General features: G+C 32.6%; 1 protein-coding gene across 2 annotated transcripts in view; it reads right to left on the bottom strand.

Annotated features, from left to right (window-relative positions):
- Nucleotides 1–334: 334 nt before the first annotated feature.
- Tmem63 (transmembrane protein 63) overlaps nucleotides 335–27,747 on the bottom strand; it is a 170,835-nt gene continuing 143,422 nt past the window's right edge. For both annotated transcript variants that reach the window (XM_085809371.1, XM_085809370.1), the window contains exons 19-23: nucleotides 24,109–24,214; nucleotides 15,464–15,631; nucleotides 14,865–14,977; nucleotides 9,092–9,160; nucleotides 335–4,876 (exon numbers count right to left, since the gene is read on the bottom strand). In XM_085809371.1, coding sequence (XP_085665497.1) covers nucleotides 4,685–4,876; nucleotides 9,092–9,160; nucleotides 14,865–14,977; nucleotides 15,464–15,631; nucleotides 24,109–24,214 — 648 coding nt within the window. In that variant the 3' untranslated portion in view covers nucleotides 335–4,684. The remainder of the gene's footprint in view (nucleotides 4,877–9,091; nucleotides 9,161–14,864; nucleotides 14,978–15,463; nucleotides 15,632–24,108; nucleotides 24,215–27,747) is intronic.

Here is a 27,747-nt window from a genome sequence, read left to right as displayed (position 1 = left end):
CAATCTGAAAATGAATCCCACTGAACAAAATTCTATTTTACCCCATTAATTATATTAAGTAATCAAACAGCAATCATTCATATTGTACAAGCCCTAAAAATATAAAAGGAAATTATATATATATATATATATTAAAATATATACATGTAAATCAATCCCACTGAACAAAATTCTATTTTACCCCCTTAATTACATTAAGTAATCAAACAGCAGTCCTTCATACTGTAGAAGCCCCCAAATATAAAAGGAAATTTACATATATATATATATATAGTATATGTCTTTTCTACATTTACCTTATATGACAAAATATGACAATGAGACAAAAAAAAAGCATGGTAAAAACTGGATATCTTTAATTCAAGATAAAACCGGGTAACTTCAGTTCATTGATAGTTCAAATAAATATACTACATCTTACAAAATATGGTCACATTTTCAACAAGATGATGCTAAAGTAAACGTTTTTAATTGTTAATAATGCCATTCAAGATCAGTTGTTGCAATAACGATCAGCCTATCAATAAATAACTTCTGAACACAGAATTTTAATAAAATCATTATACAGTAATTATTTACATTAAAAACAATGCAATTGTAGATGAGTTTCAATGATAACCTAGGTTTCTGAAATACTTGAAAAGCACATTATTATTTTGTGATACTCAAGCATTTTAAAAGGTTATCAAAACTTCAAACAGTTGCAGAAACAGGATATTAAATAGCTACAGATCACACTACTTGGTAACTGTTATCTTATTTACAACCTTGATCACGCTGCCCATGCAAGCAGTAAGTCACATATTTATGAAACTAAGTTTCATTAAAAATATTTTAGCTGTTCAACAGACCATAAGTTACTTATCTTGGCATAGGATTTCAATAAACATAAATGAAATAAAATGTACATAAAACATTTTGATTATATTTATGGTTTATAATGCTATTAACACAATTTGACTCTTACTAGAGAATAAAAGCAATAACTGAAAAAACTAGTCTTAGAGGTATTTAACATAAAGATAATTATTTTATATGGTTATTCAAATAAATACATCTATTCAAATAACGTAATGTATTTTGTCTCTAATAGATCTGGAATGTATCATCAATGCAGGGCCAGAAACACACACACAAAATAATAATATGTAAATGAAATAAACTTTTCAGAATGCATAAAATGAGATAAATATAATGAAATAATACATAAAATCCTAAATAAAAATTCATACGTAATTACAAAGAAACCTTCAGTCTATCAATAAGAGGAAGGAATAAACAAACGAATCTCGAAGAACTACTAATAAAACTTAAATAAAAATGCAGACTAAGTTATATATAAAATTTATCTTAGAATTACTTATTTCTAAATACTTCATATCATTTTCTTTAAAGTGAATATTTTAAAATAGGTAAATAACAATAAATGTTAGATGTATCAGAATCACCCATATGCATTAAAATATTACCTTCCTAACACTAAACATTGACATTTCAAGAAAGACAGTTGCTTTCTGTTTACTTTGCTTTTATATACCAAAATTCATGGACTTTCATAATAATAATTCCTGAGGGAAATAAGTGATTCTCAAATCAACATTTAATATATACAATAGGTATTAAAGATAATACTGCTACAAAAATGCTAAAATAATTTCAATAAATATAGATCACAAGTTAATGTCAGTCTATAAAATTTGAATTTCTATTGTATTCCCTTTACCACATCTAATGCTTATAAACCAGCGGTGGATTTAAGATTTACCAGTATAATGCAAGGGGACAGGAAAGATTTTCTGGAAACCCTCTCTAATACCTAGTAATAACCTCTTCCAACATGATTATGAATCACGAAAAATATACTTTTAATACAAAATTGGGAAAGTGACAAAAGGTAATGTACCATAAAGGAGAAATCAGTTTATACTTTATAGCCTTTTTCAAATCTAGTAAACAAAAAGCTGAATGAATTCACAAGAATTCTGATCATAAGTTAAAATTCACAGCAAAAATTCAACTTAACTCAGAACATAAAACTTACAACATTTACTTTATTTTATCATAAAACTATAAATGGAAATTACTATCACTAAATATTACACAAATGCCTGAATTGATATTTTTTAAGTATTTCAAAATGTTTATGATACAAACATTGGTTACACTAAGGAAATATTAGACAATTACCAAATCAATGAAACAGATAACAGAAAAATTATTTAATGAAATTTCGATTGAAGGGGGGGATGGAAAGAAGAGGTATTTGGCATCAAAATAATTGGTCATGAGTGGGAAAATGAGCAAAATGCTGCAATGTATAGAAATGAAAGATAGAATCTCGGCTAAAATTACTCTCTTGATAATTTGCATATGTTTTCCTTAAATTTGATATAAAACCTACATCTAAGAATCCGGTTCACTTTTCTTTCAATAGCACTAACATAATTCCATAAACTTTGCTAAATAACACAAAATTACAAACGGCTGATTAGAAAGTTTCTACAGCGACAAATTAATATACATGAAGCTAATAACAGTAATGAATAATGAAATATTCAGTGTACTAACAAATAAGTTCAAATGCTTAAAATGAATGCCTCGGAAAGGAAATTTAACTGCAGATAAAGTAAAAATTAAAATATTAATAAAACAAATGAATTCCACATGCATTTATTAATAAATACATTTATAATAATAATTTGGAAAAGAGTAAAATAAAGACATGGTGTGATAAATGTACAGTTTCTATCAAAGTATTAATATAACAAAATAATTCCACATGCATTTATTAATACATATGTTTATAGTAACAGTTTATAAAAGAATAAAATAAAGACATGGTGTGATAAATGTACAGATTCTATTGTTTATCTTGCAAATGTTAACTACTGTCCACAGCATGTTTACTAAAAACTAAGTAATACATTTAATGACTGAAAACACATTTAACATAAATTAGTAAGATTTATTTTTGAATTCATAAATCATCATAAAATATAGAAGTCCATGCTTTCCTAGATTTTACTTCATTCTAAAGACTAAAATAATTATTTTTAACTAAATTGTCTGCAAAAGGATATGCTTTCAACTTTTATATTTATCAAAAAATTGCATTAAATGTGAGGCTTCAGAATGCACATCAATAAATATAACCTTCATTTTGGCCACCATAACCAGTTATGAAAACTGGTATTTCAGATGAAATTTCTGAGGCATGCAGTTATAAATCTTTGATTAAGTCATAACTGAAAGAATACATCATTCAAAATATTTTCTAGTTCTTCATGACTAGAATAGCAAATAAAATGACAGAATACACATGTATGCAAAAATATTAATTTAAAAATTATATCGATTTAAAAATATAACCAATATTAATTTTACTGATTTCATTCTTTAGAAATAAATAACAGAGATCAGGTAGTATGCTTCCTGAAGATCTAAATGAATTTGAAAGATAAACTTCATTATTTACAGAGATTATTCAGTATGACTGAAATCATGAACATCACAGTTAAAGGTTTTTAAATCTTTACAGTCTGATCACAAAATTATTCTCATGCAATGAAAATTTTCTCTTATATCACATAAACAAAATATATGGCATACATAAATGTAATTCTAAGTGCTTAAATTTAGCATAGAAGTTTTATAGTTTTAAAGTAAATAAACACGACTCACATAACATAAAAAATAAAAAAGCAGCGAAAGTTTATATCCAGCAGACTACAGCCACCCAAATCTTGATTGTTTATCTACATTAGTAAAATACTTAAAAAATTGATTCTGTACAGGTATCACAGAATTTTTTATAAAAATTTAATATTCATTCAATACAAATTAATCTGATAAGAAATTTTGAAAAGAAATTTTTAATGGAACTTGTTGATCCAAAACTTAAAATGCATGAATTATGGCTCTTTTCAGTTATAGGACAGCATCGCAGTAAAAGTTTTCTCAACACAAAAGAAATTTCCTGAACATCTCTTAAATTTATTTCAATAAAGAACTAAAGGAGAATGATATATTAAAACATTTTAATGGCAATATTTACTTTGGAAGCTCATGGAAAAGAAAAACATTTAATTTAAAACTGGACAATAAGCAATGTCAATTAAGGTCTGTTCAAATATGTTTTTGCCTTTATTCCTAATGGCTCCACATAAACTGCACACTAACTAAGAATTACATAAAGTATGACTAGTACCGTGTATATTTTAACAGAAAACTGCTTACTGCATGTTGCCCTATTATGGAAAAAAATCCTAAATTGCAAAATAAAATATTTAAAAAAATACTTTTTGAGAACTTAACAATGGGTAAAAAAGGTGTAAAATTAAGAATGAATATATTTTTATGATAAAAAATATAATCATTCATTACAATACAAATATATAGAGCCACCTCTCAAATTTGAAGATCAGTTATAAATATGAATGCACAAAAGCAGACAATAAAATCAATAATTTTGTGAATTTAGGCACATAAGATTTTGATATTCTCAGGACTCTTTTTTACATAAATTTTATATGTTTAATATGGGAGAAAATAACATGCAATTTGAATTTTCCATAACAAACATCAAACTTCATTCATGATTTCCTCAACAACAAATTTAGATTTTTCTGCAATGCTAATAATAAATAGCAAGGAAAGTTTAACACTGAGAGTAGAATAGATGCTTTTAGAATCGCTGATATTGTTCACCACAACCAGTAGTTACATTATCACTTTCAACCCCAGGAAGATTAATGCTACCTCCATCTGGGGTTGACTGGATACTATCTTCATTTGTTCCATATGATCTTTCTTGAATACTGGTGGTAAAGATATCGCCTTTAGAAACTGATCGCTTTAATACAGAGGGCAGGTAAGGCTGAAATACAAATATGAAACAAATAACAAATTGTTAATACGAGAGAAATAATGGTGATAATCAAAATTGCCCAATATCTTTTAATAATTAATTTTTATTGCAAATTGCACTAACATTATCCTCAAATTTAAGTAATGTTAAAGAAAAGGACATAAGAACATACTTCAAGAAATGGTTAGAAAAAGGGGAGGTTTATCTGAACTTAGGACAGATACGAAAGTAGCTTTAACTAAAGATAATTGTTAAAAACTTAGGATAAACCTTACACTGTCATCAGAAAGCAAATATCAGATTCATCGTTACACTAATAAAATGTAATTTAAGAAATAAAATCTGAGACCAGCATGCAAAAAAAATCAAAACAAGATAAAATACCCAAATCAGCAATAGTCACAATTAGCACAATTTTCTATTATTTCTTCACTTAAGCAAGTATAAGCCTGCTTACGTAAAGAACTGTCAAATGAATTTAATTCTCCTCCACCACAAAAAGTTCCTATAGCATATCTCTGCCTTTAGACTTGTTAAAAAAAGGAAATCCGATCGAAAAGAAGAAGATTAAAAAATATTAAAAAGTACACACTACAGCACTGCAAATTTCATTCATACTTTTAGAATGGTTATTTATGGAATTTGTTGCTCAGAAAAATAGTGATGTTACAAAGGTTTCTCAAGCAGTAACTAATTCAAAAAAATCAAGTGTCGAGTATCAAAATAAATAAATTATTTGAAAGGTTCAAAGAAGTATTTCTAAAGGATTGCAGGGCACTTTCATTCTTCTACTGCACTTTGATCCCATATTGTGTAAGAATGAGTGGGCATAACTGTAGCAAAAAATGTCATATGATGATGATGATAAACATATTATGTAGGATGTTCTCTTTTATCCACGGACAACTTTGCAAAAATCCTTATTACAAATTATAACCATTAAGACTGTGAACTGGGGGTGCTCCAATCTTAATCTTCTTTAAGACTGAAATGTTTTGATACATGTTATCAACTCTATAGAGAAAAGGCCATTTCTAATAGTTTTGAGAAAAATTATGAGTAATTATGAGCATATAGTAAAATGTTAAGTTCTGAATCAAACTTTTGGGTAACCATAAAAACCTCTCAGCACCGATTCACATCTTTAAATTTATAGACTGTCTAGAAAATAAGAGCGAATATTTCTGACTCTTCAGCATGCATGCCTGCAAATGATTCTTCTAAAGCAAAATGCCTTCTTGTTTAAAAACTACAATGTGTTACAAAACAAAGAAGCATACTTTATTTGCTTGCAGAATTATTATTTCCTATAACAAAACAGAGTGTTATACATCACTGATAAAAAGGAAGATGAAACACATGTAGACATTTTCTATGTACTAACTTACATCAAAGTTCACTCAGCAGTTACAGAATGCATTACTATAACAGTTTACTGCTAATCTTAGTAATGTGGTAAAGGCAGCATACACATAGCATCTGTTACTTATTCCCAGAAAGGGGTAAGACTGGAGATGTAGAAGACCTAGAGTATAACTCATAATTATGGCTTACACATTCAACCATTTCAGGGAAGAGACAGTAATGTTCAAATAACAGGGTTGCCACTCAAACAGGAAAATGAAATTCCCTGACTTTTCCAGGTTTTCCAGGTGTGTTTCAAGAAAATTCCAATCTATCCATGTAATGTACGTTGGGTGTGCTAAGAGGTAAATTAATTATGGTATTACTTGTATTGTGTAGCAAATTCACTTAATTATTCAATAAATCCCAGAGAACATTTATTCTTAATTATTCTTGGTATACTTTGTTTGATAATTTTGTTTAGTTTTCCACTTAAGAAACTTAATAAAATTTAAGATATATATATTGGATAACAAATGTATGTTTTATTAATTTTATTACTCATGATCATCACCAGTTCAACACGAGGCTAATCCGGTCCTTATAAATCACAATACAATGCTAAATAGTTAGGTTAGATTTTAGGTAAATTTAATTTGCGTGAGGTATGTTCTTAAAAGGCACCTTAACACTTGAAAACACAAATATAATTATAATAGTTGTTGTTTTCTCCACTGAAGATTGAGATTAGAATCCTCCCAATCTGGAATAAAGTAAGGCTTTTTTTTGCAGACATTCTGCAGCTAAACGAAAGAAAGAAATCTATTTTAATAAATTGAGGTATTTTATATTTATTTCGCAGCATACATAAGGAAAAAATATGTGCATTAAATTTCGTGATGGTATGTCATCATACTGCTATAATTAATTTCAGGATTATGCCAGAGAAAATTTCCTGAAATTTGGAAATATTATTTACTAATAATAAATAAATTTAGAGGGAAGAAGCAACATTAAATTATATGAATAACATAAAAATAATTACTTAAAAATTGAATTAGAATAATCAAGGATATTTTAGCGAATATAGTTATATTACATGGCTAGCCTAGATGACTGATTACTATTTTTTTTATTTTACTGCAAAATGGCAAGGCATTTATTAAAAAAAAAAAAAAAAAGGTTTAAAAAGATTTTGCGGTAAAATTCTAGTATATGGTAAGGCTTTGGCACGATTTTGAAAATTGTCGCCAAGACCAAAATGACTCGTTTACTGCACATCAAGATGTCGCCAAATCCCATTATTATTCTAACCAAAGAACGTCTATGTAAAGAAGAAAAGGTTCCATACAAGTAAAATGCTATTACGCCGCTAGAATGCGGACGGAAAATTTGCCAAGGGATTTGGCGACGGAACCTGGCGGCCAGAATTTCCCTCTCCGCGATGTGTACAGGAAATTGAGAAACGCGTGTTAAGAAGAAACGCTCTTTGACAAAAAGAAAACTACGAAAATCCGTTTTTAAATTATTGCGAAAAATCCAAGAAGAAACGTTTTATCAAAGGACGTTTCTTCTTGGATTTTTCGCAATAATTTTAAAAACGGACTTTCGTAGTATTTTTTTTTTTTCCTGAAAATAACTAATCCATGAATTAATTTACTTGCGCCAAAAAATATTTTGTTTTCCTTTAGAGTTTAACCACTTGCGCTAAGACTAAACTTCACGGTTGCGGTGCCGTGCGCTACAATATAACAAGCGGTAAAGTGTCTCATTTACGCCGCTCTGCATCTGAGAGTGCAATCCAGAGCTGTAACTCGAGGAATAAACAATCTTGTTGTTAGGCGACGTGTGCACCACGTTATTTTCATTTTTGCGATAAATGCTTATCGACGTGCACGTCGCTCGCGGTTTGAGAAAAAAGCAGCTTGACGTGCGTGGCACGTCTTTTTAGTGCAAGTGGTTAAAGAAATTTTAAACGATATTCATTTTATGAACTCTTGATAACGTGACCTTCGAACTACGACACCGGTTTCGAGCTTTGGCAACAGATATATCAGACATGCACAGCTGTTTTCCCTCTATGATGGAACGGAGCCACAGCCACGTCTGTTGCAGAGAGGTTTTCCTTCTTTACAATACATATTCTTTGATTCTAACCTCCATGGTACCGTATACTAGGATTAAACCCATTTTGTTTTATACGAGAACAGGTACTTTCTTTAGTTCATGCACTGCACATGCGATTCTCGAGAATACTGGAAACCAAAAGTTGCGGGAAAGTTGCTTTGCCTTTCTAAAAGACAATCAAATTGGAGCTGCGAAAATTGGCTCTATGCCAGCTACCCGAATGACACTCACGTGATACATAATTCGCCAAAAAAGTTACCTCTTCCGACGTCGGCGCAAAAATCGCTTTTTTTGGCGGGATCGTTGTATGAACTTCCCTGACTTTTTCAGATTTTGACAAAAATAGTTAAATTCCCTGACTTTTCCCTGAATATTTTGGTCAATTTTCGAATTCCCTGACTTTTCCCGGTTCTCCCGGTTTTCCAGGTAGCGTGGCAACCCTGAAATAATATAGAGAATGTAGCAGAATGCAATGTTTCTTCTTTCCTGCACTGAGTGATGTATATTTTTATTATTATTAAAGTTTTTGCAAGCAAATCCTCTCTTTTCAGAACACTTTATATTTTTAATGCAGCAAATAAATCTGGTTTTAAGCATGACAGAAAATATATGCTACCAAGGAGGAAGGATATTTTTCAATATTTGATGTATTTTATGCGTTAGGTAAATGTTTGTGCCACAACAAATAATTACAATAATTTTCAAAATAAGGCTACAGCTGCTGAAAATTTCAAATAATGGTTAAATACATACCTGTTGTGATAAATCCACCACAGATCTAGGAATTTCCCCGTAGTCAGTACTATTTCTTGCAGTAAATGCCTAAATAACAAGGAAAATCATTTTCAGAGACTTAATGGTAAGTGTATGTTGTTCTCTAATAAATGAACTTTAAATGCGACTGATAGCTGGTAATAATAGATAATTAATAGAAGATCAATGTTTCCCATTGCTTCTATAATGAATGGATTTGAATGACGGAAAAAGTACAAAGATTTGAGCTTTTTAAACTCGAACCAATTAAGAGATTGAAGAGCTTCAATGATCTGAATGTTCCATTTCACCAAAAACTCTTTTGGAATGTCTCTGTTTTAGGTACGTTCACAATCTGCACACAGCACTATATTATTAGTTTGTTTCAAATTATTCTCAATGCCTAAAAATTATGATTGTTATTAGAAAAGTTCTCACAATGTACTGTATGCTAAAATTTATATTTTGAATTTATTTTTTGTTTTGCCCATAGAATTTTCTAAAAGTGATGACTTCGGTAAGAAGATGTGGGATATTTATAAGAAATACATAACTGGTCTGAAAAGCATAAAGGTAAATAAGATGCTGTCAGTTATCTATTTGAAGGCGAAAATGAATGTATGCACTCTGACAAATGAAGTAAATATTTTCATATTTACTAGATGGAAAAGGGGAACGTGATTGCTATCAGATTTAGCGAGATTGACTGGTAAATTGTAATAGCCATTGACAGCATTACACTGGGGGAGATAAAAAATGACAACTTCCGAAAGAAAATCTCCAAGTACATCAGAAATTTCAATTCAAATTCAGCTATCAGAAACGTAATCTGGGCAGAGCATGAAGCATTTTCAATAGTACATGAACAGCACTTCCAATGATCCTATTCCCACTTCCGCAGATTGCTATTCTGTCAGAAAAATACCTTCAAGCAGCATTCTACTGCATAAGACACACAAAATGAGCCAAAAAGTCCATAAACTTTAAAATTAATTGTAAAGATGAAATGTTTGTAGGTTCTAGATTAAAGTGAGTGATGCATTTGTCTTAGATCAACTAGTAAGAAGAGCAAGAAATAACTAATGAAATGTGCAAATTAAAAAAAAAGTGTAACATTTACTTAAATACAAAATAATTAATTTTATTTGTTCCTATAAATATCTTATGCAGCTGCTTTTTTTAACTGCAACTATATATTGTATAGTTTTACTTATAAATGAATTCCACGAATGGCACTGACAAGAACAATCCCAAGTGAATTAATAGCATATGAATGAAAAGCATTGATTTATTCTTATGAGTTTCACAATACATTTTTGCAGTTCATTGTAAGGATTATTCCCTCTTAAATCTTAATACATATCTTAAAATTTTAAATGAAGTATACTACAGCTGCAGATGCACGGTTTACTAACCAGGAAACAATACACTATTTACTCAGAAAATCTACAACACACTAAGTAATGAACTGCATAAAAAATGTATATCTCAAGAATGAAGGAAAACTGCCAAAATATTTTAATTACAAAAATTTGTGCTTTCTTTTTTATATGGAAAGAGGTTACAGACTGCATATTAACCCTTTCCGGACGGGCGTCTCATCCACGCATGACTAGAGATTGCATTCAGAGGACAGGCGATGTGTATATGCATTTTAAGCTGGAATGGTCTCTGAAGACAACTAGATGGCACCCTATGTCCATTACTTTTGAAATGAACACAGTTTTAGGTTCCTGACCTTGAGTTTGATATATTCTGCTTGACTTTGGTATTTTACTCATCAACTGTTGCGAGGGTGGGGGTGGGGGAGCGTAAACAGAGGTGGGCTCTTTAAATCGCCCCATGCTAATATAAGCATTTGCGCGTCTGATTTATATCCAATCCTTTTTTATTCTAGTTTTTCCTCTACTATGCACGGTCTTTTAGGGTTGATATGTGGAGCTCTGTTACGTTTTGCATTGCCTTCAGATATGTTTCAAATTCTCTTCTTTATTTCGAAAAGCTTCACCTCCAGTCTATTATCGTGTAAAGGCGCTTTTTATCAGAGGAAGATTACACTCATATGGTTAATGAACCATTTACTAACACAAATGAGAGTGATGATTCATTTTCTAAAAAGTTAGAAAGTGATACTTCTCCATGCTTTGAGATTTACCACACTCAGTCTTCATTTTAAATTTTGTTACTTCTTACTCTAAATAGTTTTTATTGTGTTGTTTTATTAATTTTAAACTTTACTGATGGATTTTATCAATTAAAACTTTGGAATAATTTGAATAGCGCTTCCAAAAATTATTTTACAAGATAAGCAATTTTTTTGATATATTTTCATGTAAAATAAAGAAGAAAAGGTTATTAAATGCTAATTTTAACATATATAAGAGCTAAGGTAATAATCTAAAATGATACCAAAATTTATAATGCTAGAAGTGAAACTTTTTTTTTTTTTTTTTTTTTTGTAAAATTAGGCTTAGCAATGCAACCCCCCCTCGTCCTGTACGGTGACTGCCTTTGATTCCCTTCCATCCCACATGAGCATCTTAAAGGTGCACCATTGCAAAAAGGCTAAAGTGGAGAGGTGATTAAAAAATAATGCAAATGCAATGTCATACTTTTGCAAATGCTTTTCATTTACTATTGAAATACTTTTGTAGTTTCATTTACTCTGTTTGCAGTATGCAATAAATGTTGCATAAAAACTACAAACAAATGCAAATTATCTTACTCCTGAAGTACTTTGGAAGCATACAAAATGAAATGATAGAACATGATTATATTTGTATTTCACTTTTACCACAAAATGAGTAAGAAAAATATGTAACACTGCCGCACTATGAAGAAACACAAAACTAAGAAGATGCCAGATCATAAAAGAATAATTGGAAGCACACCAAACTTTGTATAAAGAAAGATATTAAAGTACTTAAATAATTTAGTTTTCAAAGGTGTATAACAATAAGACGCTTAACTATATACAGCCTCATTAAGATTTGCAGCCCATTTTGGGCAAACATTTTTGAATGCATCAGAGCTTCAAACTAATAAGTGTCGGAATCTTGTCAATTTGAAGAATGTACTGTGCATTAGTGGTATACATGCACAGTTCATTTCAAGGAGGATGGAAGGTATTCAACAGATGCCACATCTTCTCCCACAAATGCTTGACTGCCAAAAAATTGAAGATCAGGCTGGCTAAGGAGCCCAATTACACCTCACAGTGTATTTAAGAATGACCCAGACACAGTACGGGCCATGTGTTCTCTTATTGAAAAATATGATTTAGAAGGCCCTGATGTTAATGAAGATGAAACTGCAGCAGATAACCAATACAGCATCTTCCCATTAATGTGTCTGTAATGCACATTATATATGAACAGCTGTTAGCAATAATAGCACTCCAAACCATTATACTACACTGACAGGTCATATGTCACTAGAAAACAGTACGAGCATCTACAAGATGGCCATGCTGCCCACACACCCTCATGTGCAGATTATTGTTTGTGTGGCAAACAAGATTTATTATTGAAAACAACACTGTCCCATTCAGCATTTCACATAACTCTGCTGCAGGACCATTGCAAAGGTTCATGATGGATCATCATGAAACTGTACGTATCAATATTCAATCAATGGAAACAGACTTAACAAAATTTCTCCAATTATGGATTGTAGGTCATATAGGGTATAATGTTGTATGTGGCAACTGGTGCACTCTGGTGTTTGTCTCCTTATTCCATGCCTCCTACAGCACTGCACATTTTCTTCCTGGGTCTACACTCTCCTAATCTGACCAACAATTGTAGCATTAACCTGAATTTCTTCAGAGATATGGAGCAAGAACAAATTACCAGTATTAAGGCCTAGGATAAAGCCTCTCATAAACTCTCCATCTGCTGATACTGACTTAAATGGCATTATCTTTTTATCATTCATTAGACTTGGAAACACCAGAAAAATTCATATATACTCATTTTGAAAAAAATCAAACCATCATGAAAAAAGTGGTTGTTTTTGATGAAATTGAGCATGTGTACAGCTCATACACAGATAATAAAATGATTAAAAAATCAAGGTCATAGTACCTGTTCACGGCTAACAATCACCAACTGAGTGTACAAATTAGTAGTTGGTCGAACCGCCCCTGGCGGCAATGCATGCTTGAATTCATAGAGGCAAGGAGTGGTAGAGGTTCCTAATGTCATCCTGCGAGACATTCTGCCAGGCATTCATCATTTGTTGCTCATTCATCAGTTGTTCCCGGCCTACCATGTCCCAGACATGCTTGATTGGGGAAAGGTCTGGTGACCTTGCTGGCAAAGAAAGAGTATCAACTGCACGGAGACAGTCCAGAAATATCCGAGCAGTATGTGGCCTGGCATTATATTGTTGGAAAATGGCCCCAGGATGCCATGCCATGAAGGGCAATGCAACCGGCCGCAGGATGGTATCAACTTATCGTTGAGCTCTTAAAGATGACTAAAGATGACCTGCTGTCATAAGAAATAGTGCCCCACACCATCATACCAGGGGTTATAGCTGTATGCCTTTGTAAAACAAAGGCTGATTGGAACCGCTAGCCCTCTCCACTCCAGACACGAACATGGTGGTTATCTGCTTAGAGTGAAGCGGGATTCATCGCCGAACACCATATGATGCCAGTCTGGTGACAGCCATGATAATCTACAGCAACACCACTCCATCCAGACAACTCCGCCGATGTTGTGGGGTCAAAGGCAAATGTCTTAAAGGACTCTGTGAGTATAACCCTGCCTCAGAGACAAGCGCCGTGAGATGGTAGATGGTACCACAAGAGGTACAGATATGGCTGTAGTGCATTAAATAGTTGACAGTGATACACTTGGGGCGGTTTGGGCCTGGCGAACAATCATCCTATCTTGCCCTTGCAGAGCCTTCATTTCATTGGCAATTTCCTTGTAGCAAGCATTGCTGCCAACATCTTTGCACAGCAGTGTCCGTACATTGCAGGTGCTCGCTATGATCATCCAGCTTCATGCAACCCTACAATGTGATTACGTTAGTCGTTTAGTTATCTGTAAGGGTGTTCCATATTGTCATATTGACACCTTTAGATGATTCTTTACAGAATTACAATGACAGCAACAAAAAAAGATAAATTTCCTGCCTCTGTTACTGGTTTTATACTATGCAAATTGCACACTAGAAATGAGCACTATGATTGCAATTCCCGTTCTTTTGCTTGAAACTTTGATCATCTGCATGTTTGATCAACTTCGATTTCTTTGTAAAAGAGTGTATTACAGTTATGACAATGCTGAAACTTAGCATGTTTGGATGTTTAAATCCTGTGCATAATAATCTGACAGGCTTGAAATTACAATCATTTGCATACTCATATACTTGTGTGCTTCTAGAGACATTTGAATGTTAATGTGTTTGCTTTTCAAGGCATTGCATTTTCCTTGTCAAGTCAATTTAAAGATGGTTTTAGAATTTGATGAATACCATTTCAATTTTCTTGAATAGAAATTTGAGATAAATTTCACTTAAATTACTGAATGACATGGAACGAATTTAAGATTCAAGAGTTCCATGCATGAACTTTAAATGAAGTTCAGAATTGTCTGGGTAATTACTGTAAACAAGAAAAGCTAACTATAAGAGCTGTTAAAAACTATATAAAAATAAGTGATTAAAAGCATTTTAGTAAATTTATGAATGGACTACTGACAAGTAGTTAACCTCATTATTTTGGACAAGAAAATCATGTTTTAACATTAATTTAACTTACCTTATAACTAATAGGACTCAGAACCAGAAACCACTGGAAAGAAACTTGACCAATGAAAATCATGACAGTTATCAAACAAATAGCTAAGGATACAATGGACATCTGCATCCAACCTGGAGAAGAAATTTTTTAAAAATATACACAAATAAAAAATCAACTTTTTTTACTATGCAAGACATAATTTTCAAAAAAATCACAATATTAAATTTCTTTAAATGCGAAAACTGTTAGCTAATCACACGTATAACAATAATATGCTTAATATTTTCTGGGAGGCTGGGACACATATGTCTCACATGTTAACTACTTTAAACGTGTCTCAAGAAATTTTAGTAAATTATGGAGATCTAAAATTTACTCTTTAATTTGGAGTAGGAAGTTTAACACCCCATTGATTTTGTTTTTCCACTCCTTCTCCTGTTAAAATAGCTGACTAAATGGCCCCAACACATAAAAAAATGGTCCCTATAGCACATGGGAAAAGGTTAATATTAAGTTTAAATAAATATGCTTCATAATTCATTAATTTCATTTTATAAAAGAAACTAAAAAAATAAGCAATAATAACTACTTGTAAGTACAGGAAAACATTAACTTACCATTTCGCAAATACAGGAAAAAGAAAACACACATTTGCATAAGAATTATTGATATGACCACAAAATTGATAGCAGTAGCATGAATGTTGCGGCTAATTTTGGATGGACCATATACATAGTAAATGTTGTAGCGATCAATATAATGTTTCAGGCACATGTACAGGACACCTAGAATTTTAAGAAAAATTAACAAGTTTAGTAAGACAATTAAAATAAAGCAATATAACATATATTGCTGTTCAGTTAAACTGCAGTAAGAAAGAGTAAATGAGTTAACCAGAAATTTAGCAAATGGTTTGTGTACATTCATTTTGTGCTAAAGATTTTAAATGCAGCTGCACATTTTCTAGGTACTTTTTTTCATTGTAGATTGTATGTGTCATGACTTGTAATGAAACTGTCTAACTAAATACATATTGTTATATATTGAAAAAGATATATAAGGGAAAAGTAGATTATTAGTCAGTCCTTCTAATTACTGTGGTGACCCACAGACGTTGATATTTAAAGGTCAGTGAATTTATTAACATTTGCTTTATTGATTTAAAATTTTTATTAACTTGGAGGATCTTATTAAATGAAGAATGCCCATTAGAGCAATGTTCACAAAGTGTTACAATTTAGCATCTTTAAATGAACCAGATTTAAAACTTGAGGAAATTAAAATTAAATTGTCTTCTTTAGACCAAATTCCTGCAGATTTGGCTGAAATGGATAAATTTGTACTGCTTTAATAAAAGCCAAATCTAAAGATTTTGATGTTGGACACAAGAAAATTGAAGAATAAAGAGAAAATTTAGATGCAGCTTTCATTCATACTAAAGCATGGCTTGATAAAATTCCTATATTTCATAAATCATTTGTGTTGAATAGAGGTGAAAAAACAAAAATAAACCTTCCCAAAATAGACTGGTTCATGTTTTGGAGTCAGTTCAATAGAATTCATGATGATGAGATTTGGCTGTGAAGATAAATTTCAGTACCTCATCCAGTGCATGGCAGTTGGAAATACAGCTTTAGAAGTTGTAGATAGCTATTCACCAACCACTGATAACTGCAAAAGCCACCGACATCTTAAAAACAAGGTCTGGACATGAACAGGCACTTGCTGAGTATTTTCCTTGCAAACTGTTACCATTGGTAGTAAAAATGCTATGAACACAAAAGCAAAAATTAACATTGTGCAGCTGTATAATAAATTAGAGTCATATTTAAGGTCTTAAGGAGGTGATTGGTGTAACTACTGACAAATATGTCACCCTGTTATTCCTGTTGGTGAAATCAAGCACTCCTGAAAATTTTTTAAGGGTTTAGTTACACAATCCAGTGATCAAGAAAAAAGAAAAAACTTGTATGGGGATAAACTATCCCATTTGTTGTTTTTCGTGTGGAAGCTGAAGGCTAAGAATGAATTTCTTCAAGCTGATTTTAAATCAAATGAAATTTTAAATAAAAACCAAAAGTACACAAAAGATTAAATTTCTCTCCTGACGGTTAACGATCAAGTCTCAGAAACTAAAGCTAAGAAAGCTACTTGTGTATTCTGTGGCAAAATTAATTATTCTCAAGACTGTTTTAAAGGCCAAAAATTGTTTTGAGGGGAAAGAAAAAAATATTTTAAGGAAAAGCAAAGGCTGCTTTGTATTTTTTAGACTCGGAAACTATTTGAAATATTTTAAAGCTAATGCCCAACCTATAATTTGTGAAAAGAAACATTAGACTGTGTTATGTCTTGAACTGTCTATTGTTGATAAGAAAATTAATTCAGAAACTCCTCATGCTGATAAAAATGTAACACTGTCTAACCTAAGCCAAGCAGAAATTCTTCTACAAACTGTACTTGTGTCCACTGAAGGAAATGGGAAGAGAAGAACTGTAAGAGCTTTATTTGACATGGGATCACAGCAGTTGTATACTCTTAGATTTACTGTGAACAAAATGGGGTAACAACTCAACGAAGTGAACATTTAGCACGTTGCGTAGATTGGTATTAGCTCTAGATAGACCAATGAGTAACTTAAAGGAGAATTACTCTTGTGAAATCGAAGTTCTGGACCACCAAGTTGTTGTGGTACATTCCTAGTGTTCAAGAAGGACATTGGATGGTTAATTTACAGAATAAAGTCACGCGTCTCCGATGTATGTAAAGAATTATTACCTATAGAACTCTTGACCGAAGCTAAAAGAATGCACAGATGGTGTGATCCGATCAGAAAATTTCTTCCCAAGAGATATCTGCATCAGCTGAAGAGGATCCAAGCAAAGAAAAGAAGCTTCCCTTGCCTGATCAATCTCTTCCTACACACCAATGATCCAACAAGCTGTTGTGACAAGTCATGGAATGACAAGTTACCTTCCCGATTTTTGGATTGAACTTTTAAACAGAATTATTATTTCGAACTTAGAACCTTTATTACAGATTTTGATTACGAACTGTATATTATTAATCAAAAGGATTGTGACATAAATTAACTGCAAATGTATTTGTAACTAGGTAACTATTCTACAGATAATTGTGTAACTAAATAAATATTGCTATTTAGTGAAAAGGATTTATAAGGAGAAAGTAGATTAGCAATCTATCCTTTCTCAACATTTCTGACTAATAATGCACAGATTTTTGTTAGAAATTTAATGCTATTTGTATGTGCATGTATGTGTGTGTGCAACAAAGAGAAAATTAAATCAGTAAGTGGGTAGCAATCTATCAAGAAGTACATACATCAAAACTGAAGCAAAATCAAAACAATAACATATTAAAAATAATGTAACAAATTGTTGAAAAATCGTTAGTCTTTGTCCAGCAAAAGCCAAAGAATTTTCAACAAAGCCATATTTCTGAAATATATCCGGATGATCATAAATTCTTGAAATAATCTAAAAGAAAGTGCCAAATGAATTTAATAAAATTAAAATTATTAATATTATATATACATATATACATCGAAGAGCTATCAAATTATGACCACCCTGTTAATAACATGAAGGACCACCTTTAGTCCTCAAAACTGCCAGCACCTGGCATGGCATTGACTCCACAAGGTGCTGATACACAACCTGAGGTATCAGATACCAAGCGCTCACCATCTGGTCCTGCAATTCCCATAAATTGCAAGGGAGTAGTGTGGCAGAATGAATTTGTTTTTCCAGGCGGGACCATAAATGCTCTATTGGATTAATCTCAAGTGAATTTGGAGGCCAAGACATGACTTGAAAGTCACTGGAATCTTCCATGAACCACACCCTGACAATTTGAACCTTATGACATTATGCATTATCCTGTTGGTAAACACCATTAACTGCCAGAAATACTGCTGTCATGAAGGGGTGAACCTGGTCTGCAACGATGTTTACATAGCACACAGACATCAGGGATTGTTCCATGGTGATTATGGATCCTAATGTGCTCCATGAAAACATTAATCACACCATAACATCCCCGCCATCAGCTCGTCTCCGACCAACTGTGAATCTGGCAGCCAAGGTTTCATTTGGAAATCGGCATATTAGCATATATATTGTCGATGTGATGAACCAGAAAATGTGATTCGTCGGACCATGCAACTTTCTTCCCTTCTTCTAATGTCCAATTCCGATGATTCTTGGCCCACTGTAGACAGCGATGACATGCCATCAGTGCAGGGACATGCTTCGGACTCCAGCTGCATAGGTCCATACCCAGCAATGTACACTGCACAGTGTGCTGAGTAACACTGTCTAGGTCATCACTATTGTGGCTGGTTGTTATTTTGGCTGTTGCAGCGCTTCAGTTATGGTGAACAATGCATAGTAATCTCCACTCTCTGGAATCAATGCACTGTCGATGACAGTGTTGGCTGGCAACTTGCTGTTTCACGATCCATACGCCACTTTCGATATGTGCTCACAACAACTGCATATGAACAGTCCACTAAATGCATCATTCCTGATATTGATGTTCCCGACCACCAAGCCATAACGATCTGACCTTTATTGAAGTCTGATAATTCAGCTGCTTTTCCCATTATGTCACTAATCGTGCGATGTTTGGAAAGACAATAGCTACTTTATATACTCCAACATCAGCCATGCATGCACAGTGGTTTTCTTCTTGGGTGAGCCCATTGTTGTAGATGGAGGGTGGTCATAATGTAATGGCTCTTCAGTGTATCTGTATGTATGTGTGTGCATGATGATGCATAAGGAAGATTTCCAACTTCAGTTTGGAACAGTCCCTTAATTCTCTATTTTAATTTGAGTATTTTCCGTTTCCATCCTATAAATACTATCTGTTTATACTAAATCACTATGAGTCATTTCCAAATTAATCACTGTAACATGAATTTTTACATAATACAGATACTTTTGCCACACATAATTTTGCAAATTAATGAAACAAACAATTTTGCAAACAAACTCAAACAGCTAATGGAGACATCGCAAAGTGAAATTCAAATTATTTTGAGCACAACTTTAATCTTAGACATATGACACTTTACTCTCCAATCTTCTTCTGTGATCATTCTGTTGCTTTCTCCAAATATATTTCAGAATTGTAAACAGTACCAATGCAGTTCTAAAACAGGTGTGCTTGTGCCACTTTATCTGTATTGGCTATGGGATGTTTGTCAACGAGAATAAAAAGTAATATTAAAACTACTGCAAGCTTCTTCTTCACATGTCTATATATCTATCTTCAACATTCCATATTATTTCCACTAGTCAACAGGATAGTATTACTTGTCTCACAAAATCTCTGCCTTAACATAGAGAGTTAAAATAACAGTACTTGGTCTCATCTTTCAAGTTCAAAATTTCTAAAGCAAAGTATCTGTCACTACTTCAATGTAATTAATTCAACCATGTTTTCAAACCATCCACTGTGTGAAAAGTTCAGTAGCAGCATCAAGAAATGAAAGAAAAAATTCCTATCACTGTTCTTCCGCATCAATTCCACTGCTTCAAAATTTAATTTGAGTATTTCTAACAGTCTATGCATTTAATGAGGGTTTAAAAGAGAATTGCAGTGCTCTGGAGGTGAACAATCTGTGTTTACATGAAGGGTTTTAAAGTCCGAGGGAGGTTCCCCCCCCCCATTTCTGCATTTTGCATTACATTCATCACATCAAAACTCATTAGTTTTATCTTCATGCAAATTAAATTAGGCTCTTTTTCAGTGATGCATCACTGATGCTGGTGCAATATGTTTTAAATTTTATACGTACATTTAGTTAAAATTTCGGCAGTTTGATTTTGCTGTCTTAAGAAAATATCAAATATATTCTCCAAAGAACGGAAAACACAGTAATTCAAGTGCCAAAATAGATATGATTTATTTTAATGATTTTTAAATTTAGTACTTTCATTTTATATTTTGTTAATAGGGAATGTTCACATTTGTTTTCATTATTGAGAAGCAATTCACTTATTAGTTGGTGAAGCTGGAAATATTTTACATTATCATCTTACAGAACATAAGTGCCAACCGATAGTCCATGGGCTACACGTGACCTAAATGTCAGTCAGGTTTCAGCTTATGGCCCATGAAGCTGAGTCGTATTAAAGTTTTACTGTAGAAGATAAATTATACAAAAAAAAATTATATCCCAATAAAGAACACTCCACCACGGTGTGACCATCCTTTATGGTGTGGTAGGGCAGAGATGTGTCATGCATTGGCGCAAAACTGAACATCAGCCAATCCATGGCAATTTTGCAATGCTACTGGACATGTAGTTGCTCTCTTTGTGCATATTATCGCCACATGCCTCAAGAGATTTTGCAGGTGAGGTCAGAAGAATAATCATTCTTTGGAAGCAAGTCAAAAAATCCCAGAATTTGAATTTCATTTCTGGTTGATAAAACTAATCACCCTAAACGTTAATACTGATCTACAAGGGAAATATCAACATGTTTAATATAATTTCTGCATTTCAAGTTAAACCTGCGATTTGGGAGCAACATATAAGGACAAAAATGTTCACTCACTTTCCTGCATTGTTATTGCAGCCAATCATCACACAAGTGGCTTCAGATAAACACACTTCATTGGTGTCCAGCATAAACCTTGAATTGGAAAACTGATTTCACAATTTAAAAAGCATCATGTAATTTTTCCTGCATTATCAACAATGATTTTTGTAGATGTTAATTTATTGCTATGAAGATTACAAATGAAACACTGTGCAATCTGTTGTGATGCACAGCTAAAAGAGAAATTTCATCAGATTGGTTTGCAAGATTTCTACAACACATATTTGTACAAGAAATGTCCTCCATTTTACAAACATACTGTGCTATTTGGAAACACTAGTGAACAGCTTTTTAGTCAGATGAAGCACATCAAATCACAAGTGACAACACGAATCACTGATGTTAATTTGGAAAAATGTTTACATGTAGCAACAATGTCATTCAGTATAGATACTGAGGCACTTAGTTCTGTCACCAAAACCTGATGTCTCACTAAAATTATTATTTTTGAAATCTAACCCTAATCTAATAAAAATGTTTATTTCTCAATTTTGTTTTATTTTCTAACTTGTAATTTTTCCTTTGATAAAAAATAATTGGTTGCACAGCCCAGTAGGAAATTTCATTTCTAAAATTTGGTCTGGCTGCTGAAAAGAATGGGCCCCCATTATATAGAGAAAAGCTAATAACTGATGTCATTTTGAAATTTAAATATGCAATACTGTTTTCTTATTATGCAGTAAAAGCCCAAAATCCCAATGTCCAATATCCAGACCACCAGACAAATAATAAAAAAATAAGGAAAAAAATCCCCTTTACAAAATCTAGGAATAGATGATATAATAACAAAAGGAAGGGGGGTGTGCTGTAAATGCGATTTTTCTCAGGACTAACTGAGATTCCAGCGTGTTCCTTTTAGATACCTGTTAGGGAGTAGTACCATGGCCAATAACAATACATTGATTGATATTAAAATGATTTTAGCTAGGATAATACTTTAAGCCCTTGAGTGGTTGTTTGAAGCAGCAGGGCCATCAATACACATTTTGCTACCTGGCACAATCTTTGTGGATCCTACATTCTGCTGCCAAGTACCTCAATAAATTCTAAATATTTTGCTACTCCTAAATTCTAAAAATTATGCCATCCGTAATTTTTGCTGCTTGGTGCTGCTCTAAATTCTAAAATTTTTACAAGATTCTGACACTCAATGCTGCATGTGCTGCATCTACTCTGGCACTGACAATGTGAAGAATTAACATTTTTTTTTATCTGACCTTAATAATAAGTGAAATGGTAATGTTGCCATGTCTATATGTCATTTTTTTAGATTTAACCTAAAATCCGGAAATTTCCGAAATCTAGAACTGATGAAATCCTTATGATTCCAGATCTCATATGTTGTACTGTATTAGAATTTTAAAATGTAGCATCATTTTATGAAAATGATACATTATTAAAATTTTATGGATTCAGAAATTTAAATTTCAGGAATTATGCTGAATAAATTTTATAATGAATTTAAATTTTTTTCAATATTGATGTAAGTTTACTAAAATTTATACTAAATGCTACACTTAATAGTGTTACAATGAGTGTAAAACTATTAATGATTTAAAAAATTGAATAATTATAATAAAACTGGAATTATGAGTAAAATAATTACAAAGTAAAATGGATAGAAAAAAGGATCACTTCTGCAAATGAACATTATGTAACGAGCAATTAATTGAATGTAAGGAATGGAGTATGTAACAGGGAATACTGGTTCAGAATCATTTGGGGATATATATTTTTGAATAACTAACACATCAAAACTTTAAAAAATATATAGAGAAATATTAAATATTATTTTTGTTTATAGACTAAGCTTCTTAAAAAAAGTTCTCCCTTTTTAATCTGCTGGTTTATTTTTGGCACATTTCATTCATTAAATTTGTGTATTTTGTTTTATTTTTATGGTTGAATTTTAGGCAGGTGTTTGACCATTTTGCTTTACCTTTTTGATTCAAATAGAAATAAAATGCCTTTTATAGCGATGTTAGAGGTTGGACTGCATTAATAAGCAATTTAATTACACCTTTTTGTTTAATTTATTTATTTCAAATATATTTTTGGATTTATTAAATCGTTCACTGTTATGGTTCATAAACGTATCTGTCTCATATTGTGTAGTGACACAAATCCCCTGAAGACATGTTACAAGAAATGTAATACATTTTTTTGCTTTTGATCAATAGTGTTCTTTTCTCAGAATACTTCACAATATTACATTCTTGCTGTATTAAGGTAATAAATTAATTTTATTAATATTATTTTTGCTACTTAATTTACTCCAGGTTTTACATGTTGTTTCATTCAAGGTTTTATTTGAGCTTGTTACTTTTAGTTAATTTTTTGGTTTTAAGCATTACATATATGTATAAGATAGATAAAAAGATTGAGGCATGTACTTAAAAAACTTGAACTTTATTTAAGGATTCAATATTGGATGCCACCAAAATGAGTCTCTTGATTGAATTACAGATATTCTATTCTGATATGAAAATTACTTTTGCACCATATTGCTTAGTGTGGCACAACAATTTTGGTGTATTTCTTCTACATTTTAGCTTAAATAGTAAAATACTTCGAAGTAAACAAATTATAATATATTTTGTAAATGATAAACGCATAAAGATACAAAAACTTACCAAATGGAGCAATCAGAGGACATAATACACTGTAAATAATAACTACTGAAAATATAAGAAGAAAATAGGCATACTGGACACCAAATTCAAACTCCCACATAATTGCCTGAAAAAGTAAAACAAGATTCCCATTCAAGTTTGTATTAATCCATTTAAATATGTGCATTTAATTTACATGAAATCCAAGGCAATATCCTGCACAGTTCATTAAAAGTACTATTCAAAGTCAGAATTTTAGAAAAAAGATAACAACCATTCAGCAAAAAAAAAACATTGAAGCAAATGACAAAAGTATCTAATTTTCTAATTTCTCTTTATATTCAATATGTAAATTATATTACATATTTAACTTAATTTCATTAAAATATAACAGATATAACTTCACTATGGTAAATACAGACACACTTTTAATTCATTTATTTTGTATGCTGATAAAGATAATAGTTTGCCCCCCCCCCAAAAAAAATATGGACATTTTCAACATTTTCAAAACCATAATCTTCCAAAAATGTACATAAAATATTAATTATGATACATGAATATATCACATGACTATAAAGATTATATGAACATGAGTAGGCTGATATATGATCTATCGAATCAGAATATGTTCTACTATTCTGGCAGTTTGTAGCAGTAGTGGAAAGTCAGGTGACAATTTACCAAGACTACAAGCAACATTGCTTCCTCATTTTCTGTAAACAGTTTTCAACTATATTCTCCCTTTCCTGAAATTGCCTATACACACTCTTAGATAAAAAAAAAAAAAAAAAAGACGCACCACGACGCACTGAGAAGATATAAAGCAAATTGAACAAAAATTGATATGTATACAGGTTTCATAGCCATATGGCAGGTTTTGCCTGCTAGGTGGGCTGGGTGGCCAGTGCTCAGAACTAACTAACTAACTAACTAACAGGTTTTAACGGAAAATGCAAAATTTTACATTTTGATTGCCAATGAATGAACGGTTGTCGCTACAGCGCATCTGATTTGTGCAACTGGCAGGATATTTAAGAGGAGAAATTACGATTCCAGGTCATAAATTCTTCACGAATTTCATTCCGTGTACTCTGGTAGACAGTAACTATGCCTCGCACATAGGTGCGCGAATGATATGTGCTGATGTCAGAATTTGAGAGAGGTCGTGCAGTGGGCTCAAAGAAGCTGGTTTGTCTTATCGGCAAATAGCTCGACATTTGAGCAGGAGCGATGCCACTATTATATGATGTTGGAAGGAATGGGTGAACAATGGCCGCACACAGCATCAAGAAGAAAGCGGTAGGCCTAAAGAAACGACAGAATGTGAAGACCGAGCAATCATCAGAGCGGCACTCACAGCCACAGATGCATCATTATCTTCAATTGTACGTGCAACTAGTGCTTCAGTGACCGCAAGGACCATTCCTAGAAGGCTCACAGAAAAGGGGGCTGAGGGCATGGTGCCACTTGCTCTGACTACCATTGACTTCTGTATAACATCAAGCCCGTCTGCAGTGGTGTCGGGCTCATTCGCACTGGAATGTCACTGAGTGGAGTAGAATAGTCTTCAGTGATGAGTCTCGCTTTGAACTGAGCCCCGATGACCAGCGAAGGCGAGGCTGAAGACGCCAGGACAGCGGTGTGATACCAACATGACTGTCTTCCGGCAGACAGGCTGACAACCAGAAGTGATTGTCTGGGGTGCCATTTAACTTCATAGTAAGACTCCTTTGGTTGTCATCTGTCACAACCTTAATAGCACAGCGGCACGTCAACGAAGTTTTCAGGCCCCTTGTGTTGCCCTTCATCTCACGCCACCCTGGGCTTACATTTCAGTAAGATAATGCACGCCTCCACACTGCACATGTTTCTACTGCTTGCCTTAATGCTTGCTGAGCTTTACCTTGGCCAGCAAAATTGCCGGATCTCTCTCCTGTTGAGCACATTTGGAGCACTATGAGCAGGGCCCTCCAACCAGCTCGGGATTTTGACGATCTAATGCGCCAGTTGGACAGAATTTGGCACAATATCCCTCAGGAGGACATCTGCAATCTCTATCAATCAATGCCAAGCCGAATAACTGCTTGCATAAGGGACAGAGGTGGACAAACGCATTACTGACTTTTTCACTTTGTGAAGCTCTATCACTTCAATAAATCATCCAATTTTTCTCAAACTGTAACCATTTGTTTTTCTGTACATGTACATCACTTCTACCGATTTTTGTCCCACTGGGACAACTCCTTCTTGTTGCATTTTTTTTTTTTTTTTTTTTTGGGGTATAAGAGTGTATTTTAAAACCTTTTTCAACTAATCCTACTATGTATTCTAGAACATATTTCTGAAATGCTTAGTTCATCAATCCTAATGTTCATAAGATTCCTTAATAACTCTTAAAAGAATACAGTTTCACACACGCATGATGTTTTATGACTGTTAATTTTAGCAGTTTTCACTATTCGCTTACACCACTATCGCATCTACAGTACAAAGTTCGAAATATGGACGTCCGTTATCCGAAATAATATGAAATCCAAACCTCAAAGCCACAAACATTTTTTTTTTTTTTTTTTTGTATGATTTATTTTTTCTTCCATAATAAAGCATGTGGAGATTTTCACTTAAAAATTCTGATTCTTAATTTCACTTAGGCACTAAATAAAATACCTTGTTATGGAAAAACAATCATGTAAGCATGAATTTGTGAGATTAATAATTTGGCTCCATAGCTGAGTGTATGCTTGGCATACATTACAAACCGAAACATTCACCTATTTTATATCTTTGATGCCGAACTGGCGAGTCATTATTTATTACATTTTGCTTTCATCATCGCATGTTTAATAATACATGACAGCCTCAGTAATAACTCATGCAGTGATGTCTAAACTTTTTTTATATTAGTAATTTAATAACAAGAATATGGCAACCTCTTATGCTAACATTATGCTAGGTTGTCATTAATGTTGATGAGGAACAATTCAACAAAAATTTCTTTTCATATCCTAAAAATAGATTTTGTTAATGAAACTCATAGCCGAAAATATTACATTTAGTGCTATTTTAATTAATAATAAATGCTATGTTAATTCACCATAAACCTAGAAGCGGTGGCAGAATATGTCGGCACTGGACGGCAGAATTTAGGGAAGACAAAATTTTTTTAATTTGGGAAAGCACCGAGCGGCAAAATTAAGGGATGAGAAGTTTTTTATAATGCAAACTTTTCGTAATCGGAAAACATGCAGGCTCGACCATTTAAGGGAAAAGCAATTTCCCCCGTTATATATCCTGAAAATAAAAGAGCATAGATGAAACAAGCGTTAATGAATGATTGGTTTCAAAATCATTCTATACCCGAGGATCAGCATTATTTGAATTCGGTTGATTTACCTGATGACTCAAAAATAGTCCTGATTGTAGACAACTGTTCGGTTCATACTTCACTTAAAGATTTAGTGAAAGATAATGTATCTGTATTATTCTTCCTTCCAAATTGTACATTCAGTCTATGGATATCGGAATAGTGCACGTGCTGAAATGCAAATATAAAGTACCACTTTTAAAATTCATGTTAAATTTCTTGAGCATTGCCAAGACTATTCAAGAGTTTTTGAAATATTTTACTATAAAATCTGCTGTGTGGAGCATAGCACG

Source organism: Stegodyphus dumicola, chromosome X2 (genome assembly GCF_044657685.1).
Source record: "Stegodyphus dumicola isolate Sdum_Otavi_A_Nest chromosome X2, ASM4465768v1".
Classification (NCBI taxonomy): domain Eukaryota; kingdom Metazoa; phylum Arthropoda; class Arachnida; order Araneae; family Eresidae; genus Stegodyphus; species Stegodyphus dumicola.
Note: the sequence above shows the minus strand (reverse complement) of the source record. Positions and strands in the feature narration are given on the sequence as shown.